This window comes from Limanda limanda, chromosome 20, assembly GCF_963576545.1.
Source record: "Limanda limanda chromosome 20, fLimLim1.1, whole genome shotgun sequence".
NCBI lineage: Eukaryota > Metazoa > Chordata > Actinopteri > Pleuronectiformes > Pleuronectidae > Limanda > Limanda limanda.
In genome coordinates this window covers 8526353-8545392 of record NC_083655.1, presented here as the reverse complement: position 1 = coordinate 8545392, position 19040 = coordinate 8526353, and the positions used below count along the sequence as shown (strand labels likewise).

The following is a 19040-nucleotide window of genomic DNA, read 5'->3' as shown; positions in this document are numbered from 1 at the left end:
ATCAGACCAGCTTATAAAGAGGAAAAGAGAATTTCCGTTTTTATTAAACCATACAACACATTTGTATTCAGTTATGAAAAAGAGCAAAGTGGCTCTTCTGGCGGAGGGGCAGCGCTGGGCACTTGAAGCTCCGCTCTGAGCCAGATCTGTCTGGCCTCCGCCCCAGGGCCCCGGAATCCCTGTGTTTTTAAAGTCAGTTTCTTTACAGGCCCCAGGATACTCCCCCCATTTCCTCCGCTAAAACCTACAGAAAGAGTATTGTATTTACATATAATATATAAAAGCACAATAAATGTGAAAACTTGGAAAAAAAATAAGAAAAAAAGCAAAATCAAAGAAAAGTAGAATGCATTCCCGCCAAATCTTAACTTTTCTGATATTCAGACTTTTCTTATATAAATGTTCTAAGAATTTTATCTTTTTTTTTCTCCCAGGTCTCATGAGACGCTTTACATGTTTCTTTTGTATTTTTTTCATAATTCACAATGGAAGATTGGCAGTGATCTCTTCTCTTTACCGACAGCAGATTACGTATAAGGCACATACCTCCGTGTAATTTCCTTCTTTCAAAGGAAATGATTTCTACTTTTTTCAAAAGATAAAAAAGAAAAACACCATCAATGCATGGCTACAAAATGACAAAGTAGTACCAAAGAACGATAGAACAACGTGTACCTCGTTGTTTTGATGCTGAATAGAAGGTAAACTACTTGATATTCTGTTTCGCAGCCGCAAGGCAAAACTAACACTGTTGACAAAGTTACTGCAATACTCGGTGGCAGTACACATTCTGAATTTAAGAGCTTTGGAGAAAACAATACGGATGTTTTCCTGTGGAGCAAAAAACACACATCACTTTACAGCACTTATCATCAATGGGAGGAAAATCCCATGTGCTGTGGTCGTTAAGACAGATTAAAACCATAAAGTACTCGTATCAGTTCATGTCAGCAACAGAAAGCACCAAGTGTCACCTTTGATCGTTGAGGAGGAAATGTCCATTTTCACATCAGCCCCAAAAAACAAAACCAGATTATCACAAACAATATAAAAAACACTGTTATATACACTTGTGAGTACCTTACGCCATTTAGATATATCAAGGAGACGACTATCTACGGCGTCTTGAAATGTCGCGTCCAATTATTGGACTCGATACCGTCGGGGGGAAAAAACACCACTTGGTAGAAGTTGGTAGAAGCACTGGAACATTTACAGATTCACAAAAGCAACGTACAAACAAAAGGACAACAAATGGAAATATACCACTTCTTAAAACGTATGATATATAAAGTTTTTCATCAGGGCCTTTTCATGTGATGACCCGTGTCTCACCTGCTAGATTTAGAGCTTCTGTACCTGTGGGGATCAGAACTATAGATACTTGGCACATGGGCTCGTCTATATGTACGTGTTTAGACAGTGTTCAATGTTTAACCTTTAAACGCATGCATTTTTTTTAACCAACAGTGTGTACAGCAAAAACAGTGACAATACACGGAATACTGTTTTAAAGACGTGAGCTTTTGCGCCCCATCACATAGTAATACAAAGAGAAGGGCTTCCAAAAATAGCCTTCATTCCACAAAAGGAATATAACTATTTAACTATACATAATTTTGACACATCCCATTTCTTTGTGGGATGACTTTTTTTTCTTTTTTTTTTTACAAAATAAATGAGTTTTGGCGTCTGCCTATTTCAGAACATTTTACGTACATAATAAAGTTCTCATAATTGCCACTTTTGTCTTCATCTTCACATACACCAGAGTTCTTCTCTTCCTTTTCTTTACCATTTTTCCGAACAGAGGAGAAAGCAGAGAGAGAGAGAGAGAGAGAGAGCAGCTACTGCATGATAGCCAGGAACTTGCTCTCCTCGGCCAGCGTGGTGAGGAGAGAGCTCATGTCTCCGATGGCCATGTTGTTGAGGCCGGGGGGGACGCTGAGGAAGGTGGCGGACGCTCGCGGCGTGGTCAGGCGTGACGAGGTCCTGGACAGACCCTGAAAGATGGAGGGACTCAACACCCCCGACACCAAGCTGCCCTGATCGAAGCCGTCCTCCAGCATGACACCAAAGTCCAGGCTCACCCCCTCGTCCAGCACACCAGGCACATGGCCCCCCACCGTGCTGGTCACCTGGTCGGCGCCGGGGGAGAGAAGAGCCGCCGAGTTGCCACCGCCGCCACCTTGTCTCGCTGACTCAGCCATGGAGTCCAGCAGGCACTGGTCCTCCAGGACAGGGAAGGAGGACGCCTTGTGATCCGCTGCTTCATAAGAGAGGCAGTCACCGTTCACCTGCTCTAAGTATCCGTGGTCTGGGGCCTCCAGCTTCAGCCCAGACACCTGATGTGCCAGGGAGCAGTGGTCCACGCTCCTCTGCAGCTGTTGCTGCTGGTTGAGGCTCGCCTGGATTTCATTGGCGCTCTCGGCGTTGAGGTACTGCTGGGTCCGGACCATGTTCCTGTAACTGTTCATCGGAGGGCGAGGGACTTGGACCTGCCGGCTGTGCTGAAGGGTGGTGCCCTGGGAGAGGCTGTGGAGGTTGTCCATGGAGCCCCTGCTGAGGTTGAGGTGGTTCCCAACCTGACAAGAGGTGCTGCTGTTGTGGTTCTGCTCGAAGTGGCTCTGTTTCTGAGGTCCAGTAGAGACTTGCTGTTTGAAGCCCTCGAGAAGAGGCTCATCAACGGTCTGTGAGAAGTTCGGCCTCCCAAAGATGTTATTGGAGTTGTGACTAGTTCCTCTCATGCAGGAGTTACGCTGATTCTCTAGCTTCACCGTCGGGCTGCTGTAAGCACTCGGGGGCTGATTGGCTTGGGAGCAGCTGTTCTGGAAATCAAGGGGCACTTGCTGTTGAACTACCATGTTTCCAAACCTCCCAAAAGGTGCAGATACATTCTGTTCTGGGCCCGACCACCTTCCACACTGGGAGTGATGGTTTGGTGCCCTCTGAGGAGACCTGTCAGCACTACCAGAGCTCACTTCATTCCACTGGATGGGAAGCTTACTGGGGCTCTTCCTTTCTGACATCTGCTGCTGCTGCTGCTGCTGGAGACCATGGCACCCAGGGAAGGTTAAATTCAACGCTGATGTCTGGATCTGTTCAATCTCCTCCGCAGATGGATGTGAAGCGTCCCTTTGGTTAGAAGCTATTTGGTCCTCGATGTGCATGTAGGAGCCGCCATCCACCTGCGAGTGGAGATACTGCACAAGGTCATCCGGTAGCATATCCTCGTCCTCGAGCAACAGGCCAGCCTGGCTGTCATCCTCCATGGCCAGGGCCTCTAAGGCTGCATGCTCTGCGATGCTGGGGGTGTAGGGCGAGTGCTGCAGGCCTCTCTGCAGGTTGCCCTCGGAGCGGGTGTAGTTCTGTAGGCTTAAGTTACGCGTTTCGGGCGTAGAATGATGAGCCAGAGGGGGAAGAGGGTGGAGGTTGTTAAGGCTGTTGAAGCGTTGCACCGGGGGCAGATTGCACAGATCAGGAGCCTGCGTCCGGACTGGGTCGCTGGCCCTGCGGTTCCCATTCAGCGGCCCCTCACCAGGATAGAGGACCCTCCTCCTGTACCCGGTGTGTCCCATGTACCCGTTGGTGTACCCGTTGGTACCTTCGCCGCAGTGATGTGGCCGGACCAGAGGTGGCAAACAGGGGTTGCTCCCACCATCATCCATCAAGGCCATGCGAGTCTTCAAGCTCATGCGCTCCATGTTGGGCAGAGGCGTGGGGGGTGGGCCACCAGTTGCCGCCGCATACTTGGCTTTCAGGTGGTAGTGCTGTGCTGGGGTTAAAGTGAGCATCCCCCGGGAGCCAGCTCCTCCTCCACAGCCCACTCCTCCTACACCTCCACAGCCCCCATATGAGAAGAGCCCTCCACCCCCGCCTCCTCCTCCGTACTGGCTCGCCTCGCTGGACCGGCGGGAGGCATCAGTGGAGATGGGGTCGTACGAGTCGGTGGAGCTGAGGTTGTGGAGGCGGCGGTGGTGGGCGGCTGCCGTCGTGCCCTCGTTCTGGGACGCCTGGCTGGAGCGCCGGCTGGAGAAGCAGGGGGAGATGCCAGAGGAGCGGCGGCTGCTGCTCAGGTAGGCCGAGCTGGTCGCGCTGCCGCTGCTGTCACGCCGGAGCAAATTGAGCACGGTTAGCTCGGTGCTCCCCAGCTCAGCATGAATGGGTGGCTGAGGAGCAGGCACCCCCGACTGCCTGCCCAGACAGGATCCTGATGAGTAACACAGAGAGGGAAAAAATGGAAAATCAAGCAAACGTGCATATCGATAGAGGGAACAAGGAAATTATGTGGTTAAAAAGGGAGATAACAGGAGGATGAGAGGGAAGAAGACTAATAAGTTACGTTCAAGTGCAGAGAGATCCCTGAAAACAGATGTTACCACAGACAACTGGCAGCACTCAGCCATGAAACATTGTTACATGCTCTTCCCCCTGATATGATACACAGCTTGATATGGGTTTGATACCCTTTTCCAGCATAAAATAGATTTTAAGCCTTTGTTTTGCCCCGAACGCTTCAGCCAAAAAAGACAAGATGGTGTTCTGGATAATTCCTTTTTCCAAATGTCATGTTACACATATTTCTGGTGATGTGTAAATCTGGTGAGCAGGTGTTTTTCCACTGGAACATGCCCGCATGAGCTCCGTGTCAAATTGGCTACTATGAGCTATTTTGTCAGGGCTGTGGGCCAAAGTTAAACTCTTCATACCCTCTAGGACCCTCAGATTTCAGGATTTTCAAAGTAAATTAAATTGAAAAAAGTTTTAAAAGTTAGTTTTACCCTTCCCCAGGATGGTGGGCAGAGTGGAGCCTTTGGGGGGCGGTGTGGGGGACAGGGGCCCCGGCCTGGGCAGGGCTCCGTTCACTTGCTTCAGCCTCTCCATCTTCATGTGCTCCATCCAGCGCACGGGGCGGCCGACACTTCGCCTTGCCTGCAGGGTCAGCATGGCCGCGGTTGCCGTGGAGACTGTGGAGTCCATGATGGGGGCCCGCTCGCACTCGCACTCCTCCTCTGCCACCTCTTCGTTGTCCTCCCTCTCCTCGTCCTCCTCCAGCCCCTCCCCTGGCGAGCGTCCGGCGCTCACAGCAAGCTGGAGTCCACTGCAGGGATAGGTGCTGACTGGGGACTGGTCACTGCTGCATGTAGACTGACCGCCAGGGCTTGGCTGAGACGTCTGACGCACGCGGGTCAGGAACGAAAGATCAGGAGAAGAGGGTAGAGAAAGGAAAGAAACACAAAATGAGGATAATCACCTAGATTTGTAACACAGGGAAGGTTATATATACGGTGTCTTATGTCACAAACAATCATACAATGTAATGCTTTTGAAGGATGCATTTCCTATGACGACAGAAAATGATAATTATTCGTGTCTTACTCAGGAAGAACAAGGAGTTTGCTCAACACAGTTTTGCACATTACTGAGACATGAGTAATGCCTCCTCCTGTGATCCACTGGGGATGTTTGAAAGAAATGCTCCTAAAGAGAAAATCATGTTTTGCGTAGTTTTCAGAGGTTCGACAAATAGGATAACGGCCTCTTGTGAGACTGGCTGGTGCCTAATTAGGTTGTTTACTGAATCCTAGAAACTATGATGCACTGAGGAATAATGGAATCACTTTTTTTGGCATCGAGCGTCGGCAGCGTTTAAATGGTATTCGCCCTGTTTCCTATTGAGAGGATTTGGCTGCACAGTGGAGCCCTTGACGTTATCAGACATTTTTGAAATTTCTCACAGTCCAGAGAGAAATGCATCGACTTTTGTAGATTTCATGAATGTGAAGGATGAAGGAAACGCAGACGGCAACAAATCTTAATGGGCAAGTGGGTGAAAAGTGTCATGCAGATGTCAGAGGATGAGAAGAAGTGATAAAGAGACTTTACAGATTGTGAAGGGACACCTATCTCACCTGATTACCCACTGTCCTTAGAAAGAAAGGGAGGAGCATGCCGAAGCATTGAACAGAAGAAAAGATTTACTCGTTAGAAGACGTCAGGGGTTAACGTGCATGCCCTCAATTCAGTGTTAACAGAAATACTCAGATTGTTATGTAAAGAAATTAGTTGTTAAAGGAGATATTAATGTTAAAGGTTTGAGCGTCAGGAAGTAAAAGGATGAAAGGAAGTCTCACCATTGGCTTCTCTGTCTTGATGGACTTGACCTGCAGACAGTCGTCTTGTTTTGAGGTAGCGTGGTTGTACTCCCTTTGGTCTGTGTACCCGCCCAGGGGCAGTTGCCCCGGCGACCGGCCCTGGCCGTTGCTCCCTGGCTCCCGCGGCTGGGGCGGTGGGCGCGGGTAATCTCCACGCTGCTTCTTGGTGACGTGCGCCTCCGGCCCGTGCACCGTCTTCACGTGCTTGCGCAGGGAGCTGGGGTCTGTGTAGCGCTTGGTGCAGCCGGGGATTTTGCACACGTACGGTTTCTGAAGAAATGAAAAGACGAAGATGAGAGGATGAGGAGCATGTAAACGTCTATCGAACAATTCCAGAAATCTAGAATTCATCTTATCGGCTTCACACTTGACAATTGTTAAGGGCCCCAAGGAAGTGCACTGTCGAATTTGACACGTGATACGTTCAATATTAATAAAACCTGGGTTCTGTGGACCTGCAGCTGGTCTTTATTTGCCGTGGCTCAAGTACAGCAGGTCACTTTTACAGTTTCAGAAACTAAAGCTGCAACCAGCATCAGCACAGGCCAAACTAACAGTCAGATTTGGAACAGGCGCTGTATTAGTTTAAGTTTGAAGTTGTTTGTCATTACCTCATTGGAGTGTGTTCGATTCTGATGTTTTGCCCGGTCGGAGGCGTTGGAGAAGGCCTTGTTGCAGCCCTCGTGCTCACACACATATGGTTTCTCTCCAGTGTGGGAGCGTAAGTGAGTCTTAAGGTTTTCCAGACGGGAGTAGGCCTTTGCACAGCCCTCGAACTGCAGGGAGACAGAGCAGAGGAGCATCAGCACGTTGATGTAAAACAGCTTTTTGATCTGGAAAATAAATGAAGTCCATGCACTGCTCCAACAGGAGGATGCTCACCGTGCACTTGTGCGGCTTCTCCCCGGTATGCCTGCGCATGTGGACCACCAGCATGTACTGAGCCTTGAAGGGTTTCTGCTCTCGAGAGCATTCCTCCCACCGGCACACAAACTCCTTCTTCTCCCCGTGGATGTGGTCGTTGTTGATGTGCTAGAAAAGAGAGATAAGGAAAGTTAAACTCCTGCATCATTATCAGCTCTTTGCTGTGTTCGTACACAAGAATGTCTGCACGATGTAATTTGGCTTCAAACTGATGTTCAGCTCGAGGGGATGTTTTGCCCTGTATAAAGACAAATACAACGTTTTTCAGTCCTTTGCATGTGGTTCTTTTAATTTCTTCCATCAGATCTTTCTTAAATCTCTCCCTCTTTTCTTTTTTCCTCCCTCGCTCGGCAGAGATCTTCACAAAGGCCGAGGCGAAGAAGGCAGAGTCGTGAGCCTCGCTGTCCGACCTGACCGGGATTTTCAAATAAAAACCCTGTCACTTCGCATCACACCGGGGCCGTCGCCCCCCCCATGACAAGTGCTGACAGTTGTGCTGCCGTGGCAACTTCCAATCTGAGGCTTAGGAGGCAGGGGAGGTGGGAGGGAGGTGCGGAGATAGGGCAGAAAAAATCTAAAGTTCAGTCGAGGCGTCTGAAATGTGAGGGCTTTACAACTCCAGCCAAGCATTATATTTGTGAGCGCCACCTTTTCTCTCTCGCCGACCCTCTTTCCCTCCATCTTTCTTCTTCTTTTCTCGCAAACTGTCTCGTAAAACGGGGTAAATGGTGGATGTTACAGAGGAATGAGGAAGGTTGAAAAGGGGAAAAAAAGCACATCCAGACGTAGAGCCCTCTGGGGATGGAGTCAACATCTGGCTCTCTTTCATAGACAACACTGTGTGGTGGCCTCTGAAGTGCCTCTCTGAGAGCAATTTAAACCCAGGGAGACAGACACAATATCCTGACCTAAAGAAACCGGTATTATTACATTCCTGAGCAGCCCAGAAGAATCTTTTTTACCTCGGGGGTGAATGAAGAGGCAACGGGAGAGATGGAGGGGAGATAAACAGAAACTTGACTTTGACTGCTCTTAAATATCTGGGGGGAAACGTGCTTTCTGTGAAGCACTTACTCGCAAGATTGTTGAGCTTTAAAACATGCAGTGGGGACCAAAGCCCATAAAGCATCCCGGGTCAGATCCCCCCTCCAGGCATGACACCGCTCTCACAATCCCATCCTTGTACCTTCCCGCTGCCCTGCCCACCGGCCGGGTCACGACCCCACAGAGAACCGTGACCCGGGCATCCAGCAGAAACCGCCCTGCTTTTAATCTTCAAGACGTTTTGACCCGAGAGTCTCTTCTAAGTACAAAACCGCCGCTCTCACTCCTCCACCCCCCCGCCCTAGTAGCACTAAAGGAGGAGAATCGACAAATGAGTCAGCGCAGTAACAACAGGGTGCGACAGCAAAAGCACAGAGAAACACTGACACTAATATATCCGCAAAGGACCGCCATTATTCTCGCTTGACATTTTTTTAATTCTAAAGTGACAAAACAAGACTAATTCCATGGGAAATGATTGGGGACTGGACGACCACGGACATTAGTGAAGTTTCCCCCAAGATTGATCTCCTCCTCTCCACCGCGGCCGGAGCCTCAGAACAACCTGACTCGTCCTCTCCCTCTCTCCGTGAGGGAATCCCTGTGGCAAGCGATCGGTCTGTTGTGAGCAGCGTTCAATATCCGCTGGCTGAGAGCGATGGGGAGAGCGCCGGTGGCTGGCACAACACGAGTTCACGCACACAGTGTAAGCACACACACACACACACACACACACACACAGATGGATACACACTCGCACCCTGTTTGTACAAATGAAGGAGGTCGTTGACGGGTGTGATGCATGAGCCTCTGAGCTGACAGAGAGGGGGACAGGGGAGAGGGGCCGCCGAGGAACCTAATGGCATGATCTAATGGCAATTTTTATTGAATCAATAATCTCCATGCTGAGCAGACAGGCCGCGTTGGCCGGCTAAATCGACAAACAGGTGCTGATAGCGGCGGCGCGGCAGGTTATTCATCTTCCCCCTGCCAGCTTATCGGCCAACAACTGTAAAAACGCCACCAAGATGGATTTAGGAGGGAGTCGCACGACAGGAAGCGCCGGGCGACACGGACACATGGGACACGGAAGACACACACACAACACACACACACAGGTGCAGACACTGTTTTCTTGGTCCAGACCCCTGCTGTTTAGGTGTATGGTAAAAACATCCATAAACATTAACAGCACTAAAGAAAAAAACATAATCTATTTTCTGCTTGTTTTTGTATTTGTGTATTTTCTAAAAAAGATAAATCAGTGCTTCTGATTTCAAATGATTTCCTGTCCCTCTCTGCCAGCATCCCTCTCCCTTCCTGTAATACACTGAATCCTATCTTTTTGTTTGTTTTTCGCTTTTATTTCCCAGCATTTTCCCCACTTCAGCATCCATCTCCGTGTCTCCTTATCAAACCCTCCCTGGGACACGGCCCTCGTGCATTAGAATGCAAGCGTGCATGAACAGAGAGCCTGTTTACAAGGCAATTTCACTAAGCTGTGGGACCCGCAACACCGTTTAGCTTTATCAAACACTGCCTAATAAATCATATGCTCTTTTGTGATGTCAGTTGCTGAAGTGCTTTGTGTAAAGAGAGGGGAAAAACAGCATGAAAAAGGCAAAGTAGGGAGGGAGGGAAGGAGGGAGGGAGGGAGTAAGTAAAAGGGGGAAAGATTGAGTGAGTGAGGGAAGGAAGGAAGGGGGGAGGATGAGAGTGAGTGCGTGAGCGAGCAGGGGGCAGGGAGCTGGAATTGGCATGTGTAATTCAGCACAGTCTTTTCATCTTAGAGTAAGATACTCGAGACAGATAAGGGGCCTAATCCTTCTCCTGATCAAAAAAAATCTGCATTTTACCAATTAAAGGCCTGCGCCAGCAGCCAGAGAGGGGGGCCGCCTTTAGACTGCACCCCCGTTTATCTCGCCGCAACACCGGGGAGGCGCACAGCCGCCGCCTCAGCAGGGCTGCGTGCCGGGAGAGCCAGGACAACGCCACCTATTGAGATGACCTGGAACAGAACTGTACGACTGCGGTGGGTCGGAAACGGCCTGGTGAGCTGTCAGAACACACACACAGGCAGAGAGACCACCAACCCATCACACCCCCCATGGCGTCTTCAACATCCGCCAAAACCAGCCAGCTCACGATGACACGACTCAACCTGGACTCTGAGTTTCCCTTAGATAAGTGAACTGTGAATTTATAGTCAAAAAATCTAATAAATAACTGCTTTTGTGCTTTAATTCAAACGTTATCACCTTTCGTGACACTGGACCTGATTATTTTTTGTCCTCTTATATCCAGTGAGTCTACGGCCACTCCTTTTTATAAGAATGCTTCAGCACACAGAGGACAACACGGCTCACTTGAACTTTTCCACCACACTGCAGTGGTGAACATGCGTCGCTCCCTTGCAGGTTTTTCTGCAGCAAAGTATCCGTAATAGATCAATGGGAAAATACTGAAAGATTGTTGAGCGAGGCCATATTAGGGAATTATGAGAGTGTGGGGTTCGGCCTCTCCGGCGACAAACCCCAGTGAAAAGAGCCCACTTCAGAAGAGAGACATTAAAGAAGCCACCAGGCCTTATCTTTAAAAGTGCTCCCTCCGAGGGCTAAGAGAGGAGGGAGAGAAAATGAAAGAGAAAACGAGAGAGAGAGAGAGAGAGGGAGGTTTGTACCCAAAAAAAAAAAAAGGGGGGGAGAGCAAAAGAATGTGGAGCTGAGTGGAGAGGGAGATAGAGAGGTGCAGAGTTGAAATGTAAGAAATGAAATAAATACAGCAAACTAAAATTGACACCCGCCTCGCTTCTGCTGACTGGGTAGCACCGATAAGTGAGCTAAATTGCACAGATCTGATGTTTATCTTATCGGCTGCACCGAGGGCGCTTAAAGGCGGATGATAAAGGAACGCCGTGGCGTGTCATGGTGGGAGCGTGTTTGAGGATGTAAAAATATGCATCAAGAGCGCGGCAGGAGCTTTGGAACAAGGTGGGACGCGATGAGGGTGGCGTGCCGGCTTAACTCTAAAATTAGGACAGCCGCAAAGACAAAGGGGGATATTTGAATTAGAGATACTTCAAATACTTCAGAGAGTCTTGTTTTCACGACAACTCAACTCAGCACACGTTGTGTTAACCGCTGCAGAATGTGAGTCCGTGTTTAACTTTGTACTAAAGCGATGGCTACAACCAAGGAGAAACTCGCTTTTTTAAAAGTCTTATCGTGTTTTTTTCCCCCGAGGCTATTGCAGAAGACAAGTACGGGGGGGAAGGGACGCTCCATTGTTTGGTTATATGAAAATCCACCCCCCCCCCCCCCAAACCCCTCCCAGTGTGCGAGGAGAGCCACTGTGGTCCAAATACTGTACTTATCCTATTACTGAGGGGGGTGGGGGTGCGGAGAGATAAGAGCATTTTCCCGTCCGCTCTGCTGAATTAGAGGACAGGGATTCTGTAGGCGAAGACTTTTTATTGGCGTCTCTCTGCATATCTGCATGTGCATAGAAAATGAGAAATACAATGCAAAAAAAAAAAAAAATCAGAAAGTCAAATGCCGGGGAAATGAAACAATTCCAAGATGGAGAAATGGAAAACTAATAAGGATTTTGTTGCACGGCAATCTGATAATAGTAAGTGCGGCTCTGCAAGGTTACAGGGCCGGTGTGTACGTGGAGGAGCGAGAGGACGCGGCTTTGTTCGGACGGCCACCTGGTGCGACTGCAGACCCGGCAGGATGAGCTTTCCCCTCCATTAAGAAGCCTTCCCCCCCCTCTTCTCCCACCACCTTAACTCATCACGCCTCCTGAAACAGGGGCAAGAAGTTGTCAAGATCCTCAACCTTTGAGCCGAGCCCTTCAAACACGGGAGGCAGCCCATTCCGCGCTGAGGATATCAATTATAGATAGGGGTTACCACCGCAGCTGAGGATTGCAATGTCAAGACGGCAAGTAGACAGCTGTGGAGAGCTGAGGATCTTTCTATCAGATGTGTGGTGATGTGTGTTTCATGTATATACTACGTGTGTGTGTGTGTGTGTGTGCGCTCCAAGCATCCCTTGTTCACAGCATCATATTGGTGTATTTTCACCACCTCTCCAACTTGGGCCAGAGAGCACAGCAGAGCTAATAGCGTCAGTGTAAGTAGCCATCATGGGGGCGACACCACCATAATGTCATTAATATTTAGTTTAACAGTGAAACCCTCGAGCGGAGTGTGATGAGAGCCATCCATCTCCCGGGCTGTGTGAGCCGTCTGATAAGAGGCCGGACGAGCGCCGGTCCAGCGTCGGCCACAAAGCTCACGTCCCGACTCCGGGAGGCTTAACCCAGCGAGTCAGTGTTCAGCTGTGAGATGTGCTCTGCAGCTTCTGAGCCCATTACCAGCGTCGCCACCGCAACCAATCAGGAATCCGGAAGGCTGTGTCGGTGGATGTGTGCAGCTCGGACTCTGACCGCTGGCTGTCCATTGTGCAGAGGAGTGCAGCTGCTGGTGATGGTGCTGGGATGTTGCGAGTGTGAAGAAACTCTCACAGCACAGAAAGCAAAACACACATTGACGGTTTGGTGTCGGAGCTGCACCGGGAGGGGGGGGGGGGTTAATGGAAGACTTCACCCGTCACACAGTTGTAAACAACCTGTTGTGTTTATCTTCTGTAAAACCAGCTCCGGTCCTGGAGAAAAACCGGGGTCGGGTGTGCACATACAGTAGGAGATGAATCCAAAATAAAAGAGTTTGAAATTTAAAATATAGTTTAAACCTGTACGTTTTAAAGCTGAACTTCAGCCATGCAGCAATAACCTGCTTAAAAAGTCTATACTTCCAGTGCCTTTACTTTAACACCTAATCCTGAACTTTTAATAAGATATCACTTTTTATATACGTTTGTAATTTGGGCTTTTATTCAGTTTTTATACTTTTTATTCAGTTTTTTAATTTTTTATTCTTCTTAATGTTATTTGTGTGCCTTATCTGTAATTTTAGCCTTCTGATATTTGTGTTAGAACATTGAATGACCTCTGTGTATGATAATGCACAGTAGTAATAAATTGTGTCCCTCACTTGTACGAGCTGCTCCTGTGTGTCGAACTCGCGGCAGCAGTTCTCCCAGTGGCAGTTAGTCTCGTAGACCAGCTCCGGCTCCTGTTTGCTCTCGTCCTTGTCTCCTTCCTCCTTCACCAGGGTCATGCCATCAGGATGGTCCTGAAGAAATGAAGGAAAAACAAAAAAGGTTCAGTATGCAAGACATCAAGCAGAGTAATGTCGACTAGAAACGAACCACCAAGGCTGAACAGTCGTAAACATGATGGTCACAAGGAGGATTTCATCAATGTTTCTCTAGTTATTTAGCAGGATTATTTAAAAACTACTGAAACGAAGGAAAAACCCATACAACTTTGGGTGTGGATCTGGATAAACGTACAAGCACCCTTCTGATTTTTCACAAATCAGAGTGAAGGAAAGTCCTGGAGACGCCTTTTACTCTGCATCTACAACAAAACATTTGAGCTAATCCCTCCATCAAGTTTGGTGGAAATCGGTTTAGTAGTTTCTGCGTAATCCGGAAAACAAATAAACCCGAGGAACATGAATGGAGTGAAAACCACCTCTTTGCTGGAGTTAATAAACTGGCTGAAAACCGAGCTATGAGAGCTACAGGAAACGTGCTTCCTCTCCCCAATATCAGCACATCCAAATGTGCCATAAAAGTAATTTATCCACCGCGCAGCCACAGATGATTTGGTTCCAGGGCTCAGCCGCAGTGACCCCGTGAATCTGGCCTTGTTTGGCTGTCGGGGGGGGGGGGGGAGGGAAAGGTGCGGAGAGCGGAAATGTAGCGCTGAAAGCACCGCTCTGTATTCTGGGTTGTTATACGACGGGACCCGGCCCGAGCGTTTGAGGAAGCTAACCCCCTCTTCCTGCTGTAGGTTGCTCTATTAGCCGGGACATATTTCACTGTCACAGTTAGCGCCGGGAGCTGGTGTGGCCTCACCTCACACACCTCAGGCTGAACATCCACTCTAATAAGGTTTGGCTGTTTTCTTTCCTGCACATGCAAACACTTACTCTTTAATTTTTTACAGCCACTTTAGCGTAAAGACAATTTCCTCATAGTGTCCTAAAGATCAATGGATTGTTTTCGGTGGTAAGAGAAGGGAGGGAGAGAGAAACCAGCCGCGGCGAATGTAAATAAATAAACACACACGGTATAAGCTTGGGTATTGTTGCAGCCATTTTGGCAGGTGACCAGTTGTTGTATGAGCTTCTTACCGTGGTGGGAAAGTATAAAAATAAACTGGTTAATTCTGGGATTACCAAACAGCTAATTCTTGCCAGGTAGCTGAGAAATGTCTGTGGTACAATATGTTTTGTTTCTATTATTAAATGGAGAGAACCCTCACCTGCACGCTGACTGCACCCGGGCTCGGCATCTCCTCCTCCGGCTTCAGTTTGGAGCGCTTGTGGTGCATCGGGTCTCCGGTGCTGCTCACTGCAGATTCACTCGTGGGTTTCGTCTGCGGAAAAAAACCAGAAAAAAATATTTGTCAACTCACACAACTTCATCATTTTGACTTGTATAGTTTATTTTGTTTTTAATTTCCTGATGTTGTGTTTGTTTTATGGCGTTATTAAAAAATGCAAGAGCCTCATAAGTCAATCAGCACCTTAATCAGCCAGACAAAACAACTGTAGCTGAACTATAATGATTCTTTATCCCCAGTCCCAGCCAGGAGCTTTACGCTAATTAAAAACTATGCAATTCACATTAGCTGGCCTAATCAGTGCAATTAAAACAAACTCATGAAACCATGACCTGACTTTGGCCCTGGTTTAAGTTTGCCCTTGGGGGAGTTCTTGTTACACACGGAGTTCACTCTATTATAAAAAGGAGTTAACATGTGCATTTTAAAGTTATAAAAAAAAGGAAAACCAAACTTTTTCTTTTTGTTTCCTGGAAAAGCTTGATCGTTTCAGCATCCCATAATGCAACGTGACATATTCACTCTGTTATTTTTCCTGAGACTCAGATGTGGCCCCAAAGCAATATTCTGTCAGTTCAGACGGAGGAAAAGGCAATTTTGGCTCGGCCCATTTGAATGAGGCCTCATTTGTGATCACACAAAACTCAAGCAATGAGAACCAGCAGGAGAGAAGGTAATACAGACTGAATATTCACCTCAAACGTCGGCCCGCACATTGAGTAAGGGTTGAGGACAGAGAGAAAAATCCCCTTTGGATCCATCCATCCATGTCAATATTCCCTCTCTATACCCCTGCTCTCTCTCTAGTGATTAATGGAGTCAGCGGTGGGATTCTATGCTAACAAGCCCCTTGTTGTTTGCTGCAGGCGCATTCTGGGTCGTGCTCGGCAGAACGAAAAACAAGAGACAACACAAGTAGGAGGAAACTCCCAGGAGATGCGCGAGAGGAGGGGGGGTCCTGCCTGTACGCCGCGTTAACTCGCTGCACTTCTCCGAGATGTGGTTGGCGTGCGACGCCCGCTATCTATTACCTGTGATGATGAATCGCACCGGCCGACGTGCTCACCTGCGAGGAGTCGTTGGAGATGGCTGAGCGCTCGCTAGCACTCAGCCCGGAGGGAGGGATGCCAGGGACGGGCCTCTGGGTGGCGAAGGCCGGCGTGGGATGCATGAGGGGGGGGCTGTGGCCGAACGCTGATCCCACGAGGCCCGGCTGGCGGCCGAGCAGCTGCTGGTGCATGTGCAAGGCCACCGGGGTCGAAGGGTAGGCGAAGCTCAACGCCGGGCTGCAGAGAGAAGAGAAAAGGGGATAAAACCGGTTTTAGTGGATGGAAATAATCGTTAAAACTTCACTAAAATATCAGTTGCGAAGGAAACAAGTGGAAAGACAGTGAGTAAACGGATTGTTCTGGATAGCTCGGCATCCCTGAGGACGATCTGACAGGAGCTGGTGTGGTAATGCTGGAACCACGGAGCTGCCGGCAAATCCCTGCCAATGAATGTTCAGCTTGTTAACACACTGTGAATTATCATGTGGTCTGTGTAAGGCAGTGTGTCACACCTCCACTGGGCAAACGATACAGATGATAAACAATCCGGAGTGTGTCGCCCGGCCTTGTAAATAAAGCAGAGTGATGTTCCTGTTTCCTCAGTTTATTTACCGAGTTGGTTTAACCTGAAACTCCTCTGGGCTCCGTGCAACCACAGGTGAGCCGCCACATGAACACAGATCTGTGTGGCTCGGGGGGGGGGGGGGGCGAGCAGCGGCCTCCTCCATTCATCCCGACCCCCTGACGCCTCGCTCTCTCTCTCTCTCGCCGTCGCGACCCATACGTCTGCCGATCTTATTATGAGCCGAGTGGAAATCAATGGGCCGCGACACATTTGGGGGCCCATCCGCTTGTCATATCACTCATCACTCCTTGGGCTCGGGGTTATTTGGGTCCTGTCACCGGGACAGTGGCCGAGCACACGGCGGGTGATTGATCAGGTTCTTCTCACAGATCGCTGATCAATGGCTGTGGGTGGGGCAATGGATCTTTCCTCCCCTCCCGCCCCCATCCCCTCTCTCTCTCTTCTTCTCTTTCGCTTCCCTTCGCTCGCCTGCGGCTCCGGGGCGTGATGTATGTGACGTTCCCATGAGGGGTCCCGGGTGACTGACACCAGCCGCCGGGGGGGCCGGCCGAATCGCTGGCTGGGAGATCGTCACCCACACGAGGGTTTGACACGGACGACTCACACACACAAACACACACACACTTAATCGCTCCAACACCTTTTCTCTCACGCACATTCTGCAGAATCCACCGAGACTGCATTATCATAGCGTTAGTTAGGTGACATCCAGATGGAGTGTGTGTTTGATGGGAAAATAATGACCAATGATATTGGAAAATCATTTAGGACATTATTCGCCTCAGGGAGATCCTGCTGGTGGACGTGTTATCGGCACATGCGAGTCCCTGAATGAACACCTCAGTCAATAAAAGCTCCTGAACGACATCCTGACAGTTGCTTGTTCATAATCCTTAAAATTGGGACATTCAGAACGGGCAGATTTAAATAAATGAATTAGTTAAATCAGGATTTTGAGCTCCAGAAACACTGGATCCTTTCATTTCTGATAATTCAACCTGATCGTGTCCATTCATTAAACCACCATTACCTCAAAAAACTATTTTTCCAAACTTTGAAGCTTTCTAAAGAGTAACAAACTATAAAATGACGGTGTGATGGTTTGTGGTTCTGGTTCATTCTGAGGAAAAACCAGAGCCACTGAATGTGCGTCTGATCTGATCTCTCGCACCAAACTCGGGCTCTTTTTTTTGTAAAGATCTTCATCTGAGATCTTTTTAGACAAGAAGAAGTGCAATATTTCCAATATTTGCAATAATGTTTTCGAATCAGTTGCTTATAATACCCAGAATAAAACTGACTTTTCTGCACCAGCTTGTCTACACGGACAGGATGGATCACTCGGTATGAATAATCTCTGGCTATGATCACATTCAGATCCGTGTGCTACCTGATGGTTCCTGCAGAGAGGTGACCGTAGGAGCCGCTGGTGGAGGAGCTGGAGCGCGAGTTGTTCAGCATGGTGACGAGCGAGTTGGGCGAGTTGCGAATCATGGTCTGCAGGTCGAAGCTGTGCTCGGAGAGGGGCGAGATGGGCAGGGGCCGCTTCCTGCTGGGCCGTGATGGCAGCCGCGGGCTGGAGAAGCGAGAGTCTGCAGGATGAGGAGAGAAGAGAACATTTTTTTTTAGAGTCACTTTCAGGAGGATTGGCTGCCAAGTGGCTGCTGCTGTGGAAGAGAAAGGTTAAAATGTCCACTTAATGAGACCTTATCTGCTCCCTGGTGCCATCAGCTGCATTCCTACAAATCAGCAACAGTTTCTACGTGATTTTATGAGCAACTCCATCCAAACTTTAACCTAATCTAACCCGAGCGGGTGACATTTCTGTCAATCACCAGACAAAAGGCTCGTCTGAATGCGTGCTCGGCTGTCACTTGATGCACTGCTTGCATTTCACCCGAGAGAAAACAAGCCTTTTATTTTGGAGGAATGCTCTGACTGTGTATGGTAATATTTAATCAAGTCCAATTTGAGTCGTTATTCAAATGCAATCAGTGTTGACTGGAAATACTCAGAAGGGGGTTTGAAAAGGTAAAAGGCGGAAACTGCACAACCATTCTCTGTGCACGTACAATGAGCCACGGGTGGAGATTAACACATGACTTTTGTTGTCTTTTCACATGGAGATGTCACAAACAAGACAGGGGAAAACAGAGGGAGATGGAAGGAGGGGGGGGGGGAGAGCGCTGAGGGGATGTCGTGCTTTGTGCATGAACTGACACAAGGACTTTGTGACTCAAGACTTGGAAATAAAACATTTTGAGTTATTTCATAAAGGCAGACAAAACCAGCTTTACGCAGGCCCCGGTAACCCCCCCCCTCCATATTTACGTCCCCCACAATCCATCCATCTCCCAAACGTAAATGCTCCATCTCTCGTTTGACACATCCAACGATTACGGAACGCTCCATTCACATGGTAATCAGAGTGTGCGGATGTGGAAGTGTGTGTGTGTGTGTGTGTGGATGTTTCTGTGGAGAAAACGTAGGCCTGAGTTCCAGCTACAGCGAGAGGCTGTTTGGAGAGCGACACCTCCTTTACATTGTCATTGTATGGAAAAATCTGCCTCTTATAGGGAAGGGGGGGTTGGGAAAGAGGCGAACACGAACACATACAAATCCCTGAGCGCACACAATCATTAGTTAGTCACGTGATGTCTGATTTGTCAGCTCAAATCAGATATTTTATATATTCATCCTCCTATTTTAGATAAACCAAGTATGTTTAGATTTCTTTAAAAATCCACATGAGCGTGAGAGACGGAATCCATTTGTGGGGAATTAGGAGAGGCAGTTTATTGC

The 19040-nt window shown here is 48.6% G+C and overlaps 1 protein-coding gene across 1 annotated transcript in view; it reads right to left on the bottom strand.

Moving 5' to 3' along the window:
• Positions 1-1847: 1847 nt before the first annotated feature.
• The window catches only part of gli3 (GLI family zinc finger 3), a 72756-nt gene continuing 55563 nt past the window's right edge, over positions 1848-19040 (bottom strand). Inside the window, exons 6-14 of the mRNA XM_061094036.1 lie at positions 17629-17830; positions 15670-15889; positions 14523-14636; positions 13183-13323; positions 7038-7187; positions 6767-6931; positions 6135-6425; positions 4782-5175; positions 1848-4210 (exon numbers count right to left, since the gene is read on the bottom strand). Coding sequence (XP_060950019.1) covers positions 1848-4210; positions 4782-5175; positions 6135-6425; positions 6767-6931; positions 7038-7187; positions 13183-13323; positions 14523-14636; positions 15670-15889; positions 17629-17830 — 4040 coding nt within the window. The remainder of the gene's footprint in view (positions 4211-4781; positions 5176-6134; positions 6426-6766; positions 6932-7037; positions 7188-13182; positions 13324-14522; positions 14637-15669; positions 15890-17628; positions 17831-19040) is intronic.